At 47.9% G+C, this 23,488-nt stretch overlaps 1 protein-coding gene across 3 annotated transcripts; it reads right to left on the bottom strand.

The window, feature by feature from the left end:
- Positions 1-1,152: 1,152 nt before the first annotated feature.
- On the bottom strand, positions 1,153-19,877 carry ST6GALNAC1 (ST6 N-acetylgalactosaminide alpha-2,6-sialyltransferase 1). Of its 3 annotated transcripts, XM_019290764.3 has the most exons (13): positions 19,823-19,877; positions 17,895-18,090; positions 17,082-17,177; positions 16,043-16,567; positions 11,401-15,501; positions 7,823-8,453; positions 6,042-6,210; positions 5,677-5,848; positions 5,177-5,315; positions 4,709-4,812; positions 4,041-4,130; positions 2,720-2,819; positions 1,153-2,327 (listed from the first exon to the last, which is right to left on the bottom strand). In XM_019290764.3, exons 5-13 carry the CDS (start codon positions 11,529-11,531, stop codon positions 2,157-2,159), a joined length of 1,707 nt encoding a protein of 568 aa, XP_019146309.1. In that variant the 5' UTR covers positions 11,532-15,501; positions 16,043-16,567; positions 17,082-17,177; positions 17,895-18,090; positions 19,823-19,877; the 3' UTR covers positions 1,153-2,156. The 3 variants fall into 3 exon arrangements, with proteins under 3 accessions (XP_019146309.1, XP_019146310.1, XP_039418365.1); XM_019290765.3 differs by lacking the exon at positions 16,043-16,567 and having other exon boundaries at positions 11,401-13,348; XM_039562431.1 differs by lacking the exons at positions 11,401-15,501; positions 16,043-16,567; positions 17,082-17,177; positions 17,895-18,090; positions 19,823-19,877 and adding an exon at positions 10,355-11,385.
- Positions 19,878-23,488: the final 3,611 nt, after the last annotated feature.

The following is a 23,488-nucleotide window of genomic DNA, read 5'->3' as shown; positions in this document are numbered from 1 at the left end:
GGAAGGGAAAGGTCTAAGAGAAACTTCTTCCAACTTCTCGGGAAGAGAAAAGCTCTATTCAGGCAGGAAGAATACCCGGTGGAGCTGGTCACTAAGCAACCCACAGCAATGTGGTACAGCCTGAGGGACAGGCAAGGAACAAAACTGCCTCATTGTCCACCCACAGCCCATCAGAGAGAGCCTCGAGGGCCTGGGGACAGGGGACACCCCCAGGGACACCTGGGGACAGGGTGCACAGCCACCACGAGGGGCTGAGACGCCCAGCAGAACCAGAGCTCCTGGGTGCAGGAGTTTCTCCTCAGGCAGCTCTGGATGGTGACCAGCCTCACTCAAGCTTCCCTGTTTGCTGCTCAGGAAAGATTTCTGGTGTGCTCCAAAGCCCGTCAGGGCTCCATCATTCCCCACAGAGGCACAGTGCATTTCGGACAACTCCCTGCTCCCACCGACATGGCGGGCTCGTATGGGCAGAGCAGCCAGGCACAGGCTAGACCCTCTCCAGAGAAGCTGAATTCTGCATTTAGATTCTCAGTGTGGGGGGTTTTCCTTCACAAACAAGCTCAGTGAGACATGAGAAATTGCCCAGCCTCTCTGCAGCACAAGGAAAAAGGGACAAAGGAAATCAAGCCTGACGAACCCTGCTGACAGTCCCTGCTGAAATGCCTTCCTGGGAGCCCACAGAGCCCCTGGAGATACTGCTGCCCCCAACAAAAATGCTGCCGAAATAGAAAAACACAACCAAAGCAGGTCCAGTGAGTGTGCAGCTGGTTAATCCCAGGGAGATGCACTGGACCTGCTGGGACACTGGAGGTGGCTTTTTGCCTGTGTAGTGTCATGGGGGAAACATCCAGCCCTTCATTGCCTTGAGCATCTGATATACTTGGAGAGCAGTTGCTGGGACAAGGACAAACTCGCCAGGTGCTCACCCACTTCCTCAGGGAGGTGTTTGGCCAGTGGTGATCCCTGTCCTGCAACAGCAAGGTGAATAGGTGGGAGATGCTCAGGTGTGTCCACACAAGCTGCAGAGCTTCTCCAGGTGGAGGTAATCTCATTACCCCTCAGTCCTGCCCTTTCCTGGCTTTGTCATCTGCTGTATCTCAGCCTTTAAAGCATCAGTTCTGGGCGCACTAAATAACCACAACCCACAGGGCTGCATGAAAGATCAGCTTGGCCAAAGCAGTGCCATTTATTTCATTTACAAAACCCCTTCCAGGAGGCCAACACACCCCAGGTTTGCTGGCTGCAACTGGACCCCCCTCAGCCCCGTGGGGGACAGGCACTTCAGCCAGCAGCAAGGACAGATAGCATCCGTCCCCGGACTTGGAGAGCTCCCACCTCTCCTGGCAATAGGACAAACACAGTGCTCTGGGCACAGCTGAGAGCCAAGCATGACGAAGTTCAGCTACGCAAGGACTTGGCACACCAGGTCCATGCCACAAAATTCACATTTTGTGCAGCCAGGGGAGCCCTGGGGCAAGAGGCACCAGGTACAGAAGGTCTGCTGCACCATGGAGAGCAGCTACCTGCCCTTGAGTTGATGGCAGTGCTCCTTCAGAAGTGTCGTAACAAGGCCACACCGGGAAGCAGAAGTGAAACTCATTCTCTCACAGATTAGTCACCTGGAAGTGTCCAGTCCATCCTTTTTATCTGCAGGGAGCAGAGGGAGAGCAGCCCCCACAGAAATTAAATCAACCTGAGACAGGCTCTGTGTCCACCTCCATCCTTTCCAGCTCCTCAGGGAGTTTGTTTAGACAATACCCACATCCAAAATGGGCATTGCTAATGGAGAGAATCCACCCAGAAAAGTAGCTCCAGCCTGAGGAGCATCTCCTTGCAAAGAGAGAAAACCTGGATTAAACAAAGGACACTGGACCATATCCATCCTGGATTCTGCTCTCCTAATACCCATGACTACAACAATCAGCAAGAGTCAGATGGGACTTTGTTGGCACGCTGCATTTTCTTGTTGGTCTTCAGATCTGCAGCATTCAGACATCTGTTGAAGTGTTGTGAAATAACAGAGGTGCTGAAGGAGGGAAATGTCTTTGTGGGGATGAAATGTACCTGGCAGTCCAGAGCTAACCTTGGCTCTGGGGGTTCTCTTCTGTTCCCAGTGAGGTGTTGTTGAGATTTCCCAGGCAATGGCCCTTGCCACACAGTCAGGATCTCTGGTAAAGCTTCATGATATTCTCATCATGAAGCCTTTTCCACACCTGCTTCTCCAGGTTGAAGTCATGGTTAATGTAGAAAATCAGACGCTTCCACTCCCTGTCATAGTAGTGATCCGAGTACTTCTCGTGCCCCTCCGTGATGTAGCCATAGGCACTGACCTGGGAAAGACGCAGGGGTACCAGGGATAGAGGGAACAGGTGAAATACAGGACACAGCTCCCAAACAGGGAGTGAGCACAGGACAGAGATGCCAGTTGGGGCTTCTCTGGTGGCGCTCTGTGGGGGTCCAGAAGGACCAGACTGTGAGCACTGGCTCCAGAGATGCTGCTGTCCCCTCACTGCCTTCCTGGGAGATCACATGCTCTAGGTCACAGCAGGCTTCACCACCCCTGTGGGAGCTACTTTGGGGCTGTTTCTCATCTTCAGTCTGCTCCTCCACAGCTGACAGAAGCCCATATACTCTCGAGGCAGATAGCAGCCACCCCTGCTCTCCTCTGTGCCACGTTCCCACTTCCAGACAGCTCTGGGTGCAAGAATCACCCTGCCCTTACCCGGTCACAGAGGTGGAGGGCAGTCAGCAGCAGGAAGGCCCCTGTTGTGGGTCTGTACAGCCTCCAGTAGTGCTTTTCCAAATTTTTAGACTTTAAAAACCTGCAGCAGGAGAGAAGAAAGCACTGAGGAGTTGCTGGCTGTGGTGTTTCAAGCAGGGCACACCTTATCCCCCTGTGGCCCATGTGACAACTTCCTTCCTTGCAGCAGCTTGGGGCCATATGAGGCATTTCAGAGAAGCCACGAGTATGCCCAGAACTCTCCACCACCTGCACTGCGACCTAAGCCCAGCTCTGCCCCAGCTTTGTGGAAGTGGCAGGTCTTGAGACAGTGGGGATAAAGAGGGGATGGATTAAAGGATCTCGGAGGTTAAAGCCCACTACTGTTAATTCTGTCCTTTGCTTTGCAGTGCAGAGGTGGCTTTGAAGCTCCCTGGTATATCCTGCTCCCCCATCCACATCTAGGAGTGAAACGAGACATAGGGAAGGTGCAGAGGAGCATCACAAAACCTGCCAGGAGCTGCACTGTGTTATGCCAGGAGTTGTTAGGAAAGTAGGAGTAAACACTGGGAAAAAATAGCATGGAGTCCTCTTGGCCTTGGAAAGGACCCAAGTCAGAGGGGGGACGGCAGAGCGGGCAGGGAGCGCCGGCCATCTGGCTCCAGGGAAGGCAGCAGCTCTCAAGGAGACTGAAGGGTAAAGGCAGCCAAAGCAGGACACAACAGGAGCTCTTGTTCCTCCATCTCTTGGTCATGTGTGGCCCACGATGGGCAGATCTCGTGGTGACCGTGGCTATCAGGCTTGTGAAAAGGGTTGGAGAGGCACGGAAGAGCAGCAGCCAGGCTAGGCAAAGGGGATGCTGAAGAAGGGCCCATTGTTGCACTTGATGGCACAACCAGCTTCCTGAGTCTAGAAGCAATCTCTGGAGAGAAGGTCTGTTACAGAGCCTTCCTCCAAGGCTAATGGGGAACATGAAAGGCTGGTCCTGAACTAGAGATCGACTATTCTGGCACTTCAGCAACATTCTTCCTACACCTAAAGTTGCAACTGGCCCTGGCTCTCTTTTGGATGCAGAAAACCAAACTGTTTGATGGCAGTTGCTTCTCCAGCTCACAGATTCTGGATGTTTACCCACCACTAGCATCCCACTGCAGCACCACAGAGAGTTTCAGCTGAGAACATGCTGCTGACGCCTATCCCCAGGCTGCTGGTGTGGCTGAACTGTGGTTACAAGGGAGGAAGCTGGGAGGAGAGGCCAGAGACAGAGAGAGATGGTGCTGGCCAGGAAAAACAAGCCCATTAGAGCACAAAACCCTCAGCTCACCTGTTTTTCATGTATCTGAGGAAATCAGGGTGAACCACCAGGTATTTGTCCATTGTGAAATCTTTATCGAATTTCTGCCGGGGCTTCTGCCTAAGGACAGGAATGGGGAGACTCAGGACAAGCTCCTACACCTCATCACAGCTGGAAAGGATCAGCCCTGATGCACTTGGTGTACTTGGTGCTAAGAGAAGAACCACAAACACTGTGAAGATATTCTGCAACATTTCCCACATCATGACAAAGCCTCCATAGCCTGTGTGCATTGCAGAGGAAGAGATCAGGGAGGAGAGGCAACAATAGGAGACAGGAATATCAAAAGCATGTGTTTGTATAGGTAAAAATTGGTGAAACCAGGCCTTCATCCATGAGCAGGCAACACCAGACCAGCCAGCAGCATGTCTTCATCCCCAAAAGCCACAAAGCTTTCTCTAAGCTCTGGCCACACATCATTGAAATCAGCTACCTCTGGGAAGGAGGTGTATTGACTACAGCAGTGCCCAGAGCTGCGGAGGAAATGAGAGATTGCATGCAAGTCTGTCAGGGGAGGGAGGCTTTACCCTGCCTTTACCCTGGCCTGGTGCTCCTCAAGGCTAAGCACTGTGGACAGGAAAAGAGCACAACAGAGAGTTCCTCACTGGAGGAGTAGAGGGGACTATAGTTGGTTTTACCCGCTGAGGTTCAAGAATCCTTTCCTCATGTCCTTGTTGAACAGAAGAGCATCCAGCCACTCATAGTCTCTCGCTCCCTCCAGAAAGTGAATGTATCTGACATGCTAAGAAAACAAGTGAGCATTAGTGAACAGCACTTGTTAAAAAATGCAAGCAGGCATCTTGGCTCGCTGAGTTTCTCAGACACACATCTTCAGTCTGCAGCTCTCAAATGGCCCACAGCAGCAGAATGGAGATAACATCTGATGTGCAGCTCCTTCTACATGCCACAAGGCTGGGGTGGCACTGACACAAGCTGCCACTGCAAACACTCACTCTGAGCCAAGGCAGTGCAGGTTCCCTCACTGAGGGTAATGCTAAAGGGCTGGCTCGGCCCCTTTGCTCCTCATGGCAAAAGCAGAACTGAAGGTCACAGTCAAACAGCATCGTGTCAAAGCTGTGCATGCACACAGCAGGGACCTCACTTACTTGTTCCTGTGGGATGTTGCTGAACCCTCTGCGTCCCAAGATCTGAAGAGAGGAAACCAGGGAGTAGGCTGTGAATCCATAAAAGGAGGTTTTTGTTCCCACATCTTTTTCATAACCCTTGATTACAGCTCCGCTCACCCTGGCCAAGGAAATCAGAAGAGCAGAGTTAGGTGACCACTGAAACCCCTCACACGTACATTCCTAATAGGAAAAGACAGTGTTAGCCTGGAGGAAGGGAAGACTAGGCCCATTCTGATTGCCACCTTGATCTGCAGGAGAGCCCCTGCTGTGGAGATGGCTCTTTATGGCTCATTTGTGAACACAGGCTTTGGATATTTAGTAATTTTCCAATTACTTTTGGACTTGTTAACTCCTGCCGTCCATCATTTTGGCACTTGGGAATGAGTGGAATACTAGAAGAGATGAAGTGGTCCAGCCACAATTAGGGGCTAGCCACAATAAGCTAGCTGTGCATCTTCTGAGAGTGAAGCCTGCCTTACCTGAAGACGTAGTCATGGGAGTCAATCTCTTGGCCCATCCCAGAGTTATTCAGTATTCCTCCATTCCCCACGACAGCACAGCTGATACATGTGGGCACACTGCTGTCACGGTTGGCCAGGAGCAGCTGCTGGTGGGGATTTGGGGGCAGCAGGGATATGACCTCCTTTACCACTGTGAAGCAAACACAGTGGTGAGTTATCAAGAGCCTTTGGGATGGACACAGTGAAACCACCAGAGTTTCCACCATGAGATCCTCCTAGACTGATGCCTTTGATGGGGAGATGCTGCAAACCTCCAGCTACTCAGCATAAGGTTCCTGTTAGGAGTCTGAAAGTCCCATCCTGACAAGCCCTGAGTGACTCACATGAATAATTCAGGTCCATGAAGCCATAGGGGGGTATAAAATGCTCCAGGCGGCTCCATTCACTGTCACTGAAGTATCTCTTGTCTATGAAGAGTGTGATGTTGGGCAGGAAAAGATCCCGCAGCCAGTCAGACTTGGCAGCCCTGGCCCTCACTGATTCAGAGCAGGTCTTGAAAAACAAAAAGGAAACAATAATGACTGATGAGCAGAGCTGATAAACCTGACTGAGCGCCAGTGCTTGTGTGCCTGTGTGTGACAGGACCAGAAATACAAAAACTCCAGTGGTACCTCATCCATCCCCCTCAGCATCCCCATCACCAGGAACATGAAGCACAATTTTAGCACTACATCCATAACTAGCTGGCGAAAAGTCACCTACAAGGGAGCCAGGATGACTCCAAGTCTCTGAGACTTTCCTCTTCAGAACAACAGGCCTGTCACGCTTAAATGTTTTATTGGCTTTGGGCCTCATTAACTGATGCAAATTAACATTTGTAATAGGTCTAACCTAAATGTATCAAATAAGGCTGTTTGCATTAAGAATGCGCTACAATAATATATATATCTGGTATAATAAGCAGTCCCTGTTGGCAGCACACATCACAAGGTCCTAGGAGTGCACCCAAGGAAACACTGAGGAACATATGAAATCAGATCACCATTGCCACTCTCTTTAAGGGTAAGAAAAAATTTGCAAAACTTGTTCAATGTCATAAATAAATCAGTGAAATGTGGAGCTGAGGAGGAAATCTAAGCCAGCTTATCCTACAAGAGGAGTCCCACTGCAGCTGGTGAGAGTGAGGCTGTGTGTGCAGGTGGAAAGCAAACAGCTCCACTACACCGAATTTTCTGCTGAGTCTATTTGGGCTCTACTTTTTTAGACACCTTCCCCAAACATCTCCTGAAAGACAAAATAGAAGATCAAGTGGACCCTTATTCCCAGCTCAAATCCCCAGCAATGGCTGCGTTGCCAAAGACTTGCTAAGTGCTCCATGGCTGAGCTGGGCTCTTTGCAGTGGATGAGGATGACAACCCTGCCACAGCCTGAGGAGACAGCCCTCATTCTGCCTGTCACCACAGGAGCACACTGAGGACAACATCGTCAACGGTTTCATGGTGGCATCATTTCACCACAGTACATTTCATGTCCAGAAACAGGGACATTTCCTTCCTGCCCAAGCAGGTACTGTCCAAGGCTCGGTACTTCTTGTGCCTCCAGAGCTAGACTGGATCAGTACCAGAGGAACCAGGGAAAACTCTGAAAAGTAGGAAATTAAGGAGGGCGCAGTGCTTCTAGTGACTCCCTCTCTCTGCAGAATTACAGATCAGGTTTGGGAGTGAAACACAACATATGAGAAGGTGACCCACCAGTTCCAAGCCTTCCAGAAACAGGGGTGCCAGGGAAAATTGCTCTGGGTGAGCTTTACAAAGAGTTACCAGCATAGGATGGGCGACAGAGACAGTATGAGACACCACAACCTGTCCCATCTGCTTGCTGAGAACTTTGCTGTAGTTTACTACTTTCCTAAAGGCCCTGTTCCTGGACACTAGTAATTATGAGATGCTCAAATTTAATTAACCTGAGTCTTCATGTGAATGCAGATGTTGTTTATAGAGGTCTTCCTGTTTGGGTCCCACCAGCATCTGCATATACCAATGGGTGACCTACCAGCTCTGAAATCATCCTCAACTGCAAAGGGCACACATGCCCAGGGGCCAGCAGACAAGGATGTCAATGGGGAGGCACCATTCTTGGTGACCACCCACACCATCCCACCTACCGAGGGTGGGGATGAGTTATCCAGCAGGTACTTGTCCTCGAAATCCCACCGCGGCTCAGATGTGAAGTTAGCAGCGCTCAGTTTCCTCTTTTGTGTCACTGCAGCAGCCTGAGGAGTAGGTTTTACACTTTTCATTGATGCAGGAGGCTCATCGGGTTTTGCTTGGTCTTTGGATGTGTTGTTCTCATGCGCTCCCTTCACCCCAGAGGATGGTTTCACTGTTGCCTTCTTGCCTCCGTCCTCCCTGGGAAGTGGTTTCACTGTTGTCTTTTCCTTAGCTTCTTCCACCCGTGGAGCTGGCCTCATTGTTGTTTTCCCCTTGTTTCCCTGCACCATAGGGGTTGTTCTCACTGTTGTCTTCTTGATTCCCTCCAATTGGGGTGATGGTTTCACAGCCATGTTCTCCTTTGCTTCCGTAACCCTGGTAACTGGTTTCATTGTTTCCTTCTGCTCCTCCTTTCCTTTCCATCTTGATGTCTTCTCCACCACATCTTTGAGTCTTGTGATGTGTCCTCCCAAAGACTTTTCTAAAATGCTCCCAGAGTTCCCATTATCAGAATAGTTTAAGCCCTGTTGCTCTTGGGTGTCCATTTGTTGCGTCTCTGGGGCATGTTGGGAAACGTTCAATTTCCTGAATGCAACCAAAAGAAAAGCAGACACATCACACACACTTTCCACTTAACACTGAACACCCTTCAGCCCATTTCTAGTGCTCTTGACTCTGAGCCTCTCTCCGTCCTTTAGAGCAATTTCATTTTGAACTTTGCCAAAATGTTATTTAACTTCCTACACCATTCTAGCCTGAATACTGCTTATCTCCCCACTAGGCAAATCCCAGAGGCACACACACTCCTCTCCTCAGCACTTGGCACATGAAACATTCACACTGGCAGTAACAGCCAACCAGTACAGCCCAGCTTTGCCACGCACTGGGCAGGCCCCCTGGCAATGTCCCCAGAGCACTGCGGGAGTGGTTTGGAGATCCTGGGCTCAGGACATGGCACACACCATGGAGGCAGCCATCTGCCTCCCTCCTCTGCCAGCAGAGCCCTGTGCTTCAGCAACAGAGCATGAAGATCTTCCAGAATCAGGAAGGGAAGTCTAAGAAGAAATGAAACTCACTCCTTTACCCTACATCACCTCTTGAGCTTTTGGAGCCATAGGGCACTTCTTTCTCTCCTCCTCTGCCTTAGGTAATGCAAGGGCAGCACACAGCGCTCACCAGGCACTCGTGTCTGAAGGCAGTGAAGCTATTAAAATGCAAAATCTCTACATTTTCAGCACTTGCCTCTAACATTGCAGCTGCCCTGATTCAAAGGCACAGGCAGGTACAAGGTCATCACAGGAGGACACATCTGCCAACAGCAGAAGAGCCACCTGCAACAAGACCGGGCTGAAACCCAGCAAAAAAAAAATCAAGGCAGAAGTGGTGGGGTTTTGTCCTAAACATTCCCTCTTCTCTGCACATGGCTGGAGGGTAGAACAGGAAAAGGGAAGGTGAACAATATCTGCAGCTGAGCTTTTATGTACAGAAAAGCAGCATGGTTGTGGCAGTCTGATTCCACACTCACGTTCAGCCTTTGCATGACGCACTTGTTTCAGAACGCTGTGGATCGCTCCTGAAGTGATAAATGGGGAAAAAAGCACTTCTGAAGATAACAGGCTGCAGATAGCAGCTCGGTTGCTGCTGAAATTTCATGGATGTCATACCACTCTGGAAGTGTTCAGGAAATTATCGACTAAGGAGGCTTTAAAAAACCATTTCATATCAGATAAATACGCAAACCTTTGCAAGGCTAAAAAAGAGAGGTTGTAGCAAATGGCCTATCAGCTCTCCCTCTCTCATAATCATTAGCCAGTTTCAACCAAGTGTGCAGCGTGTGCTTTCCATCATAGTGCTTCATGTATAAACTTGTGTTACTGTTTACTGCCCAATAGGAGGAAGGATTTTATATGGACACTCTAAACAAAAAGAAATTTGGTAAGGTAGCTCAGGCAAATCTTAAATCCCTTGGTGAATTTCTGTTGTATTTTTAAGATGATGTTTAAAACTTTGAGATTAAAGGGCAGAGAACAAATGAAACAGGACAGTATGAGAAACCATCCCCCCTCCAGTCTTGTCCTAGGTGCTGTCTTGCAGGGCAGATTCCACTCCAGTCTATTACACTTTAAATTCAAATGCTGTGCCAGAGACCAAAGTGTAAAACCGAGGGCTCTCCACATCCCAAAGCCTGTGCCCTGCAGTCAGGCCCACACGGCCAGGCACTCATGCTTACACAGGACCCCACTCTCCTGACCAGCATTTTAAATCCAGACAAATGGTCAAAGCAGCTCAGTGAATTTCAGGCTCTAGAGTCCAGCTGGCAAACAACTGCAGAAGCTCAATGACATTTACTGTCATTTTCCTCCCCTTTCAAAAAGCCCAAGGACAAATAGAGGATAAAGCCATGAAAATGCTGCTCTGTGTATTCTACGTGACATACAAGGTACAGAAATAGAACTGCCACACAGACAACCACACACAGCTCATACCTTGTTGTGTTTTATTTAAGTTGTATAAACACAGGCATTTCCATTCTCTGAAACTACAGCAGAAGAAAACGGCTTCAAGCAGTGGATATGGAGAGTCACTTCTTGTTCCAACTCTGCCACTGATGGGCTCTGGGATCAAGGACAACTCACTTCATTTCTCTACATCTCCTCCTTCTCTCCTTCCCTCCTGCTTCCCTTGGGCAAGTTCCAACCTCTCCAAATTCATAGCTGTCCTCAAAGTGTGGTCTCAAGCTGCTAGAGCTGAGCTGGACTCAAGTCACCTCCAGAAGAGCCGCAGATGTTCCTAGCCCCACTCCTCCTGCCTGCCCCCACAGCATCAGCCCAGAATCCCAGCTGAGAACCAACCCAGACAAGCCAAGCCAGATGAGCTCACTGGGAGAGCTGGGACCAAATGAGAGTGGTGGGGAGGCTAGGGAGTGGTGCTTCCTACACACAGCAGCAACACATCCACGAGCCATACCTGTCCTGGGAAGGGCTCAGGTGTCTGCAGGGCTCATGCAAAGAGAAGTGCTCCCTGCCAGTGATGCTGGAGACATTTCACTGCCATTCCCTCCACACCCATTCCTGTAGGATTTACTTGACCATTTATATAAAATAGATATCAATATCATGTCTACATGACATTGGTGTTCCAGTATGCAGTGTATTTGTGTTAGGAGTCAGCTGCTGAACTTGCCATAAATTCAAAGCCATCCCACCAAATTCACTGTCCAGCAATGCAGTCTGGATTAGGGCTGAATAAGGTCCTTCTGGGAGCCAACAGGAAAAGCAAATACTACGTAGTGCCAAAGTATGAAAACAGGTAGAATTAGTGAAGCAAAAGCTGCTCTAGACAGCTACCAAAGGATGCCCTGGAAAACAGTGAGCCAAGAGAAGCAGGTTTTTGTCTGTGGATCTTCCAACACCATACTCTGCTAAAGTAAAGCAGTCACCTAAATCAGATCAGAAGGGTAAAAAAGAGAGAGACAGAGAGAGAAAGTGAGCACAAACACCCAAACTAAGCCACGGAGAAACAGGTCCCTTACCTGAGAAACTTTGTCTTCGCCAAGTCAAACAAGGAGCTGTAATTGGCAACGAAGAGGCAAAACTGTATTACAACAATGAGGCAAATCAGGGCGTTGGCAATTTTTGGGAGCCTTATGCTGAAACAGCGCATGGTGAGATATCCGTGATTGTCAGAGGCTCTGCTGCCGCTGCCCAGGGGCGCTCGCCAGGCACTGCCTCACCAAGGAGTGTGGAAGGACTGGGCTGGTCTTCCCTCTGGATTTCCCTATAACAACGTGCACACCCTGTCTCCCAGCATTCCCAGACATTCTGCACACAGATCCAATTTCTCAGGCATCAGTTTTGTACTGTTCCTGGCTATCGCCAGAAACTTATTTAACAAAGAGTAGGGAAAGGAATGCTTTTTACTGCAAACAATGGAAGTTACTTGCATTTTCCTGAATGATGTAAATCTGCCCTAAAAAAGGAAACGCTTAATCTCTAACCCGGTACACGTATCACTGGGAACACATGTGAACTACAGAAGTGGCCATAGTTACAATCCAAGAAGCTTTCAAACCACCACCTGCCCAAAATTTTAGACATAACCATAAACATGTATTCTTCATGCAGTAATTGCTTGCAGCTCCAATCCAGAAGCAATTGCTGCCCCCCAAAAGCTGATGGCTAGATACACATCCATTATACCTTGTGGTTGGTTTGAAACAAATCAAAGTAAGACTTGGTGCAAATCTACCACAGAAAAGAGGAGTTTGTGTTATGATAATTTCCAGTCAGTGTGAAATCAATCTCTGGCAATCCAGAGTACATCACTCCAGCAGCAGAGGGAAAGATTTGCAGAGATGGACACCACAGCCAGAGAAAGTTTATCTCTACCAGAGATGTAGTTTTACAGCAAAGGGCTATTTTAACTTTTTAAGTTGTTAAATATTAACAACTTAATTGTTCAAAGGGAGAAAGTTCAAGGGGAGATGGCCATATTGTTCCTTATGCATAGGCTGCTTTTGTACAGCTCTTATAAAAAAATGAAGCTCAGATATAAAAAAAGCTTTTGCTGACAGTATCTCAAATCTCAGAAGCACTCACACTGTTACTGAATACCCAGAGAACTGAAGGTGCCTGTTTTATGTCACAGGAAAGCCAGTCAACAGATTTCACAGCCACAAGACTTTTTTTGTTAATAGGGTCCCAAAGGGTGATTCTGGAGGCAGGAAGCATTTTCCTTCAATCTACTCCATGTAACATTGCTGCGAAACCAAGAGTCACAAGGGATAGAAAAATTCCTACCAGCAGAAAATACGGATTTCCTTGCTTTTAAGAACTGCGCTGATGCTTGTGGAGAACTCGTCTGTAGCACTCTCTGTTCAGGAAGGATTGTGCTTGGGGGAATATCCAAATTTCTGGCAAGCACATTAGCCAAAAGCAGGCTTGCTATGCAAAACACAGCTTTTCACCTTCTTGGTGTAAGAAAAGAAAACCTCACCCCCCCTGTCAGAATACTGACTTTCACTTCCTCAGAGCATCGTTTCTTCATCATCCACCCCCACTGCTGAGATCAGTCTGTCAGAACTGAGGCAGCAAGGCTGGTTTGCTCAAACATGAGGTCAGATTGGGAAAGGGGGATGTATTGGAACTCTCCAGGGATGACCTGGTGAAAACTGAGGCCAAGAGCAGAGGTGGTCTCTTAAACAGCTCTATAAGAAGTAAGATTCTTGGGATGCACAGGGCTCCCAGCCCGCAGGCAGGAAAATACAAAGCAAAGACTGCACAATGCACAGGGCCTGGCCTCTCAAGGGCCACAGCATCCTTTTCCAAATGCATGTTCCTCTGGAGTCCTACCTGCAATCGCACCTGCAATCCCAGGAGATGCTGCTTCTCTTACGGTATAGAGACTCTGAGCCCAGCACTGCTGGGGTGTCCAGTTCTCAGCATCAATGCCTACAGCAGAAATTCTTCTATTCTTCAGTACTGTAAAAACAAGATGACTTTTTTGTTTAAGCAAACTGCACCTGGGATCATCAAGTGAAGATGGTTATCTGTCAGCACTTTTTGATCTCAAATAGGCCATTTAATTCCACATCCACTTCACTACATCCTTAATTACATCCTGGACACATAAAAGGCAGATTTGCCTGGTTTTGGTTTTTTTTCTGTTTAATTCATAAACAAACTTGACTGCCAATAGATATTACACTGTGTGTGTTGAGGGTGTCAGCTGGAGTTAGAACTATACCATAAATTTATCTGTGTGCATATTCTTCACAAGGCCGTGTATCAAATCTTGTTTACTTGCCTGTGCCCTTTGTGCTTTCCACTCTCCCGTGTCTCTGGTCTACAGAACAGGACATCACAAGATGTGCTCTAAGAACAGAACTGTTTTACAAATTGATCTGTCTTTGCTGCAGGATAAACTTGTCTTTCAGTGATGTCTACAATCTACCAAAACCAGTATTTGACTGGAAGCCAGTGGAATAAAGCTGCTAAAGAAGCTGGAGATGTTTGGACATGTTCACAGTATTATTTGATGATATAAGAACTGAGTTATAAGTGGGGGAGAAAAAGAATGACATTGTCTGCAGCATGCAGCTGCTCAGTGGTCATGCCTGGGGGCCAGCAAACTCTTGGCTTGGCAACCTTAGGTTCTTGTTTTCCCCTCCCTGTTCAGCAGTCATCTTCAGAAGCAGATGCTTTCAGGCTGGGATCTGGAGGGGAAGAAATTACAAGAGCAAACTCTGCACAGCTGTTTGTCTTGCTTTCACAAATAACACTGATAGCCCAGAAACTCCCAAGCTTGCCATAATTCCACACTCTTTGGCCATTTTTCAGCTAGTTCCTTCCCTTCTGCACCAAATCTTCTCTCAAAAACTAACCAAGCACCAGAGACAACAGCATTTGTTGAAGCAAAGCTCCCACATTTTCGACTTGCAAGAATACCCAGAGTTCTGTCACAGAGCAAAGCCCCAGAAAACTGTGTGAGGAGTGAGGGAACAGCTTAGTGAGCCAACTGTTCTGTGTTCTCCATGGGCTGAAATGCCCCAGGAGGGAAAGACACAATGGTTTTGATGGTGGAATGAGCAAGTGGCTGCTCAGTGTCCACACAGCAGAGCTGCAGAGAGTGCAAACCCTGTCAGGTTTTCCTCAGTGCTCATTTGTGTGCTCGGTGTCCAGCCCCACCCAGCTTATGCCCCCATAAAGAAACTGCCTTGGATCTGTGTAGGAACAGCAGATGACATGGGTCCAACCTAGAATATTTCCCCCTCTCCCACTTGGTAATGGGACCATGGGCAGGTTCCTCCAGCCAGTGCCCACACACCATGGAATGTCCTTGCCTGGAGCAATCACTGGGAGATGGGGTGTAAGCGCTCTGAATCTGGCCCAATTACAGGCTCTGGTCACTGGAACTTCTTTTAGATCTTTCTGTAAGCACAGTTCCCTATGGCCACAGCTCTGGATGATAATTAACCTCCCTGAACAGAGAGGAGCACAGCAAATCTGCCATCACATAGCCTTTCTGCTCCTCAAGCTCTTCACATTCACCCCATCCCACTGAAATGCTCTGCTCCCAGCATTCCTTCCTCAGACACACAATGCTGAGAAGACTGATGAGCCTCTTCATTTGAGAGAATTTTTAAAAACCACAAAAAAATACACTCCCAGCAACAATGGCTGGAAGCGTCAGCTGGAGTTACACAGGCTGGAAAGAACCAGGGATCCTTTATCCAAATGCCTCCCTCAGCAGCCTTTTGTCTGTGCCATCTCAGCAGGAAGCCTAGCACATCACCCCAGAGCTGACAGACAGAGAGACAGACACCACTTCAGGGCTAAGATGGATTGTGGAGTTTTTCCTCCCCTTTAAAAATCTGTTTGATGGAAAGGAAGAAAAAATTATGTTCCTTGACTGGGAATCTTTCAGAGAGCTGGTCCCCCCAGGAGCAGGGCAGCACTGCAGACAGGTGAAGAGGTACTTTATTAAGCTCATGGCTAGTTGGCCTCCCATCAGAAAAGCAGCCTCTCCACGTCCTGTCTCTGACAGCTGCCAGGAATAGGAACATTCAAGGACTCTCCACTGCTCCAGAGAAAGAAACACAAGAATCACAAAGCCCAAATTCCTCTCTGTACCCCTGGCAAAAAAAAAAAAAAAAAAAAAAATGCAGGCATATTATCTCAGCATGTCACATCTGGCAGCAAAATCCAGGCCCTGCACAGATACGAATTACAGAACCACATCTCTGTGTGGATCTACTAATTTTAGAGCCAGAAGTGAAATATGTCTTGGTAAAGGTCTTCCCCATGCTCTTCCCATTGACTTAACATCAGAAACTATCCCTCTTGACATCTCTGGCAGGACAAATGTGCCATTTGGCATCCTTTGGGGTGAAAAGAGCTGCAGGGAATGCAAGATGTAAGCCTGCTTCTTGAGTGGTATAAATCATCCTGTTCCTGTCTTACACTTGGGAAAATGTGGCCTCACAGTGCTTTCCTCTCTGTTCCTGACTGACAGGAGCATCAGAGAAGTGCAGTCACATTTTTAGCTGCAAGAGTAGAACAGCCACAGGATCCTGCGAGGACCTGCTGGAAATCAGATGCTTCTTTTCCCTTCTCTCCCTTTTGTGTATTGTCTTCTCTGTAACAGTTCTTCTCCTGCTTTATTTAGATACATACCTGGGGCAACTGATCTCCATCCTTCTCCTGTTAACTTGACAGAGGCTTTTGTCAGCCATGGAGAAGAGGGAATTCTTTGCCACAGCAGATGCACACCACCTATCAACCTCATACTTGGAAATCCCCAGGCAAAGTAATTGCTGGGAAGGTGAGCAGAACTGTGCTATTGGAGTGGAAATGTGAGATCCTGGTGCTCAGGATGGGCCACACATTCTCTCCTGATTCCCTAGGAGCTGCTTAGCATCTGTTCAATCCGGGTTTGTCTCAAAGATTCCAGGAAGGACACCTCTGTTGCAGTCTCAGCCAGAGCCAAGAGGATGAGCCAGCCTGTTTCTACTAATGATGTGCAATGAAATTCCTCATTCCCTCTGTGAGCTGAACTTGCAAAGGATGGAGAAGGCAGGTCATGGACTTCCACGGAGAAGTCTGGCAGGAAATACACTGAGTGTGTGTGTTCCCAGCTCTGCAGCTTGCACCTCAAACCTTGGGTCCCCACTTGCAGTTACCAAAGGAGAATGATCAGGCCTACAACAGAAAGAGTCTAAGCTGCGTTGCTTACACACGATGTCAAATTTGGGTGCCCTTGTGTTAATCTCTGTTAACCTGCCATTACCACGCCATGCTTCCAAGCAGATATCAGCTGGGTCCTGTCTATCTTTCAGTGCTTGAGCTTTCCCTCCTTCTCCCTAAGCAATCTCCACCACTGCATCACACTCTGCTGATACCCTTTGCTCCACACCACCTGGCAGCTTGCTCAGTATCTAAGTTCGTATTTACTCCCTGATATTGTAACCATAAGTAAACACAAACTCAGTTAACTAAAGTAACATCTTAAATGCATAAAACAATCAAGAGCAAGAAGACACATTGCTCTGTATTAAAATGAGAACTAAGAAAAGTTATTCTGCTGGTTGTTTAACTGCGTGTGCTATCTGTGAAACCATATGGTAAAGTGCTCTGAGAATCACTGAGAAATAACAAGCCCTTGGGCTTATAAACTTTGTGTAATTTACCCTAAACCACTTGCAAATTATCTTACTGTGGGTCCTTCAGTTGATGTGGAAAGGCAGTCCTGGCTGCGAGGAGGATGAGGAGCCATCCTACTGCATCAAACCCTTTTCCAGACAGAAGACCTCTGAAATGAACAGAAAGGAGACAGAGCAGTAAAGGCAGTTAATCACATCAAAATTTAACCAGGATGGTGCCAACAGTTCTGCTTTTGCCCAAGACTGCATGGGTAACTTTTTGCTTTCAGCTTTATCTGTCAGCTTTTATCTTTTGTGACTCCACCACAACATCCTCAGAGCCATGATGGCTGAAGCCACCAGGCTCCAACAGCCCACAAGTCAAAGGTGAAGGATTTATTTGGCCACTGTCAAAATATTTCACCATTGTTCAGGAGACCAGTCTATTAAAAACATGTTGATACGTCAAGTACCCTACAAACACATTAAAATAACTGCACTGTTTAATGGATGGAAGTTCATATACAATTTGATTTGAGAATTAGCTTTATCTCACATCTACAGAATGCAGATCGTCTGTTCCTCTTCCAAGATAAATGGGTGGCACCTTAATTGTGGAATTTCCCATGGTTTGCTACCTAATGTAACCAGGAAAAAGAACTTCCTGTCATGTGGTTAGTCTTTGGGTTTTGTGTTATCCTGTTGTGCTGGTTTGGACAAATTTGGAGGAAAAATATCCTCTGATAGAAGGCAGGTTACAACCACCCCTTCCCTACCAGGTTCGGGGAAAAAGACATTTTCCTTGGAGGAAAGTGAAAGAGATAAAACTATTTATTTAACAAACACATGGGAAAAGGATAATGATGCTAAATAATAAAACCTCTCACCGTGGAGAGAGACCTGGGGAAATTTCAGTCCTTCTGTAGATGTAATCTCTCTCCTCCTCCTCGGAGCTGGGTCATGGGCCCACCTCCAGGACCTTGGTGGGAAATTCCCCTGATGTGTTCTGATGTTGAAACAGTCCAGAAGAGAAGAAGGGAAAAACCGAAGTTCCAGGAAAACATAGTTCAACTCTCCATCTCCCTGAGGAGAAAAGGAGCCGAAAGCTGGCTGAAAAGCAAGCAGGGTGCTTCCTCTGCTCTTGCTACTGCAGCAGGACAACACAGAGGAGTGTGTGTCTTGAACAACTGTTTTGAAAAGTTCGTTGTTTTTTTTCCTCTCCCCCCTCTCAGGCTCAGTTTAAAGGCACAGAAAGGCACAAAATTAATCTCTGGGCATAGAGCAGAGATAGGGGATACACATCATAAAGTCACCCCAAGATACCTGTGAAACAATTTATTCTCTAGGGCTTGCAGCTGAATTGAAAGTCAGTTTCCCTAGAAGGCCACTTCCTTGAATTGTTTACTGTTCCCTGTAGAATACTGTATTCAGCCAGCCTTGTGCTTCTCTTAATACCAGAATTTGACAAGGTCTGGCCTTACAACTTCAAGTAAACAAGAAGCCTGCAGTTCCATTTATCAGTGCATGCTTCATCAAAAAGGACTTGGTGGTCACCAAGACTACCAGGGCTTCCTGCAGGCCAAACTGAGACACATTCATGCCTGCAGACACTTGGTCACCAGTTTTATTAACCTGGTTTGACTCAGAGCAAAGCACAGGTGATCAAATTTTGTTTCAACACTGCAACTGGCAAGTGGAATTGATACCTAGAGAAGAGATAAGCAGAACTGGCAAACACATCACCCTTACACCATCCCTTCCTACATGCACCTAAACTTGATTGTTAATAACCATGCTAAGTGACTGTTGACTCTCAGAACCCCAGCCAGCTTTTTCTCCAAAAGCAGGTAAACAGGGCTATTTTTGTCCTGTTTTGTGCTCACAAGGACAAAGATCTCCTGTCCTCTGGTTGGTTTGTTTAGAGAAAGAAGGTTTGTACAAGGGGGTCTTGGATAACACCACATGCTGACGACCCCAAAGTTGCTGGGACAGAACCCTGCCATTACCATCACCACATGCTCTCCTACCTCACAACAACGTGGTGGATCAGTCCTGGGCTCCCAGATCCCAACCCCAAGGATGTGCATGTCTGTGCCCCCACGAACATTGACACAGTCACTTCTCCTCAGCTGAGTCAGCCACTCTCTGTGCAGAGAGCAGGATAAAGCCCACAACATTTTGAGGCTCTCTGCCTCATTTCTTGTTGCAGAAAGGTGAGCGGGGACATCAGCCCCATCATCACGGGCTTGTCAGTACAAATATCACCAAACTGTCATGCACAATGGAGATCACTCCTGGGTGCAGTATATCCATGTACAAACAAGGATAATCTACCCTTTAGGAAGAAAACATTTGCCACAAAAGGCCATAGGAAGAGCTGGCTGGCAAAGACAGACTTTTGTCATAAAGCAGCCTGGGAGTGGACACCTATGCAAAGAATAAACGTTCTGGATGCAGGTCCAACATCTTCTCTGCCTGAGCACTCAAACATTTTAAGAACAGGCTGCTCTAGTGTGGATCCCCCACAAGGTCATGTGCTCCTCTCTCACGTGCTCCATGAGCACGGGCTCCTCTCTCCACAGATCCGCATGTCCCTGCCAGGATCCTGCTCCAGCTCAGGCTTCCCACAGCCTTCTTTCAGACATCCCCCTGCTCCAGTGTGGGCTCCTGCAGGGGCTGCAGGTGGATCTCTGCACCCACATGAACCTCCATGGGCTGCAGGGGCACAGCTGCTTCACCATGCTCTGCACCATGGGCTGCAGAGGGACCTCACTCCAGTGCCTGCAGCACCTCCTCCCCCTCCTTCTCCACTGACCTTGGCATCTGCAGAGTTGTTTCTCTCACATACTCTGATCCCTCTCTTCTCTGAGTGCAATTACCTCTGTGCAGTAATTTTTATTCCTTTTTAACTATGTTACCACAGAGGTGCTCCTGCCATCACTGATTGGTTGGCACTGGACAGTGGCAGGTCCATTCTGGAACCAGCTGGCATTGGCTCTGCTGGACATGGAAGAAACTTCTGGCAGCTTCTCACAGAAGCCACCCCTGCCACCAAAACCTGGCCACGCAAACCCAACACAACCCACAAGGATCACCAAGTGCAACTCCTGGCCCTGCACAGGACAGCTCCAGAAATCCCACCCTGTCCCTGAAATCGTTGTCCAAACACCGCTTGAGCTCTGTCAGCTTTGGGGCTGTGACCACTTCCCTGAGGAGCCCATTTCCCACCTCAGCTGTGCTGGCAGCAGTTTTTAAAAAGCAAAGGAGGTGTGTAGGACAGACTGCAATTTCCTCAGGAAATTTAGGGAACCATCCCATCAACCCACTCACAGCACTGCCAATTTAACGGTGCCACTGTAGGGCTATTGAAACTGTCATAGTCTACAAACAAAATGAGGCCCAACACTGTTGAACAAGCTGTTCATGGGCAGCTTGAAAACAGGTAGAAGATAACCCTCCCCCAAAAAAACAAGTTTTCAGAATGCCTCTGCTCCTATCTCAAGGTCACTGGGTTCAGACACAGAAGCACTCCCCTTCTTCACTAAGGTCATACAGCTCTTTCCTGCCACAAGGACATGAGGCACAGGAAACCTTTACTGCAGGACAAAACCACAGCCCACAGAGGAGAAAGAACTGGCAAACCCAACCTAAAATTTTCATGTAGTGCTGCCTGAAATAGAAGTCTTCTTGCTCATGCCGAAAGTCAAACTTCACCACTCCAAAGTTGATTTAAGTGCGTGGGTGTGAAAATTTCGGCATAGTCTGTACAGAGGAAAGCTGGGGTTTCTATTTTCTCCATTTGGTTTCTGCTGGTCTTTCTACTGCTGCTATGCAGATAACACCCTGTGTAACTCATCCACAGGCTTCACATCACAGTGGAAAAACAAACAGAACAAAGAGCATGGAAGAGGAACAGAGAATATCTGCTCAGACCCTTTAAAACTGAAGTACATAAACAAACAGAGAGGAGAACTTCTGACAAAAAGCCAAAACAAACAGAAAGTTCAGAAATCAACAGGTATGAGTCTCCCTCTCAGCCATTCTGACCACATCTTGGAAGTATTCAGAAACTGTAACTCTTCCATTTTAGCTCTAGCTTTTAATAAAGAGTCAGATGCTGGGACAAGCCTGAGCAGTCAATCATTCCATCTCCTTGCAAATGTTTCCCCAGGCAGTCTGGTTTATCCCTCCAGTCCCATCTTCACTAAGTCCCTCTTCCCACCAAAGGTCACAGTCATCTCCATTAGCTGCTGGGCTATGTTTCTCCTCCAAAGTTAAACAGCTGGATTTTTCAGTGGTCCTTGCTGACATGGAATGACATGCTCCACATAAACAGAGGAGCAGCTAAAGGGAATTCAGGGTGACAGGAGGAATTAAAAAGATCCTGTGCTTCAGTAGGGAACCACTACTGTTTTCAAACAGGTTACAGTAAGATGATAATTTAAAGCATGAATCTGATGCTGTTATTCATCTGAGGTCAAGACTTGCTTCTTGCTTCACATACGAACCACTGGCATCTCAGAGTCAGACACTCCCTCTGCTGACCTCTGCTTTCCCCCATGCTGGGAGCAGCCAGTCTCTGTTAGGCACATCCTGCACACAACCCGGACACCAGCTCTTGCTTAGCTCACCACAGCTGCTGCAGGGAGCTGGGACCAACACAAGCCTGGCCAGGGACACCAGACACAGCTCTGAGCTGAGCCAGGTGCTCTCACACAGGGGGTTCTACCTGTACCCAATGGACTTGCGGTGGTCATCAGAAACAGCTGCTGCTAGCAGACTGCAGCTTTCTCTGCTATGTTCTGCTCTGCTACCAGAATTTGGGGTATCTGCAAAGAAAGAAACTGACAGCCAGTCCTCGGATGCTGGAAGGCACTACAAAGTCAAAGCATCTCTTTCCAGGAGAGTTACTGAACTAGTGAGACCATCCTTACTTACTACAAACTAAACACTTTCACTACTTCTTTACCACCCTCCCACTTCCATAAAACCAGCAATTTGAGTTAATTTCTACCTCCACCAATTATCCGTAGTAGAACTGAGTCACAGGCAGTGACAAAACAGTATCTTAAACCGTACAGGCAACTAGTTTCCTCTCTGATAAGAAAAAGGGTTATAACAGTGTTGACAAGGAAGACAAATGACAGAGGCAGTGATTCACAATGTCCTCTCCTCCAGTTACATCTTTATGACAGAGTTATAAAACAAAACAATAAAGTTCTGAGACCATTAGAACAAGGTCACAGACATTACAGTAGGAAATACTTATTTCAGATTTTATCTGGAGCTATGAAGGCAAACAACATTCAAACATCAAGATCCTGGCCTCTGGAATGTCATGCTTTCTCAGAGGCATGTGCCTTCTCTTCCCCCACAGGGAAGTTTAATCAAGACTGAAAAGAAGCTTTTTTTTCCCCTGTGACTCCAGCCCAGCTCAGTGCACTCCCTCGAGCCAACAAATACTCATCCCACAGGTGAAACAGAGCTTAACTCTTGGGGGCTGGGGGATCGAGGGAACTCTTAAATAAGATGTTAAAAAAAACCTCCTGGTCCTGACCAGGAGGAATTGCCCAGAAAATATGAGTTTCCTCATCAGCAGTCATTAGCTAAGTTTAGCTGGTCTCAGGAATGCTGGAGAACAGGTGGGTCACAACATACAGGATTTGTGAGAGATCTGCGAATAGGAAAGGACTGAGCACGTCCTTAATCCTCCCGGGAGCAAACAGCACCTAAAATGTTCAGATCTCTGCGGGCCCTCTCTGCTGTTTGTGCAACACAACAGCACCATCCAGAGGATAAACAGTGCTGGCTCTGCCTCTCCCACCGCGTTCCCTTTCCCCACATTTACAGGAGCTTTATTCCAATTGGGAGCACTGTAGGGCTGCGTTGGGTAAGCAACCCAGGAGGGCAGCAACAAAGATCTCCAAAAAGAACCCCACTTTCCACTGCCAGGCAGCACCACCTCTCCCCAAGCGTTCCTTTCACCAGAGCTGCAATCTCCTCACCACTGTAGAGGAGGAAAAACTGACGGCACTGTAAGGATTCATCATCCCTCACCTTGATTTATCACGGGCACAGCCAGTGGTGGTGCAGTGAGTCCCCAGGGTGCACGTGGAGGAGGCTCACAGCCTCCCTGCCCTGCCTGGCCCAGTCACACTGCCAATTTTGGAGATGTGGTGAGGCTGTTTGTGCTTCCCCAGGATGATGTCAGCCGGCTGCCTCATCTCTCTCTGCAGCAGCATCCCTAACGACTTGGTTCAACGCCTGAAAACAGTCGCAATCCCCACAGCAGGTCTGGCACCAGCTTCTCATGGAAAACAAAATCAATTATCCCCTTCCTTTGAGACAAATTAAGATGAAACAAACTATGAAATACTTCCACTTTGTGTTTATTGTTCCCAGTGCAATTTAGCAGCTGACAAACGGGAGCATTCCCAACAGCTGAGCACTCCGTGATTCACTACAGCACATACCTCAATGG

Source organism: Corvus cornix, chromosome 18 (genome assembly GCF_000738735.6).
Source record: "Corvus cornix cornix isolate S_Up_H32 chromosome 18, ASM73873v5, whole genome shotgun sequence".
Taxonomy (NCBI): domain Eukaryota; kingdom Metazoa; phylum Chordata; class Aves; order Passeriformes; family Corvidae; genus Corvus; species Corvus cornix.
The sequence above is the reverse complement of the archived record's forward strand: the minus strand, read 5'-3'. Positions and strand labels throughout refer to the sequence as shown.

Excerpts from the sequence above, each read along its gene's own strand:
- ST6GALNAC1 (XM_019290764.3), bottom strand. The coding sequence starts at position 11,531 with ATGCGCTGTTTCAGCATAAGGCTCCCAAAAATTGCCAACGCCCTGATT. Across the intron at positions 2,820-4,040 it reads CTCAGATACATGAAAAACAG|GTTTTTAAAGTCTAAAAATT; the intron begins GTGAGCTGAGGG and ends CTCCTGCTGCAG. Across the intron at positions 2,328-2,719 it reads CCCTCCACCTCTGTGACCGG|GTCAGTGCCTATGGCTACAT; the intron begins GTAAGGGCAGGG and ends CGTCTTTCCCAG.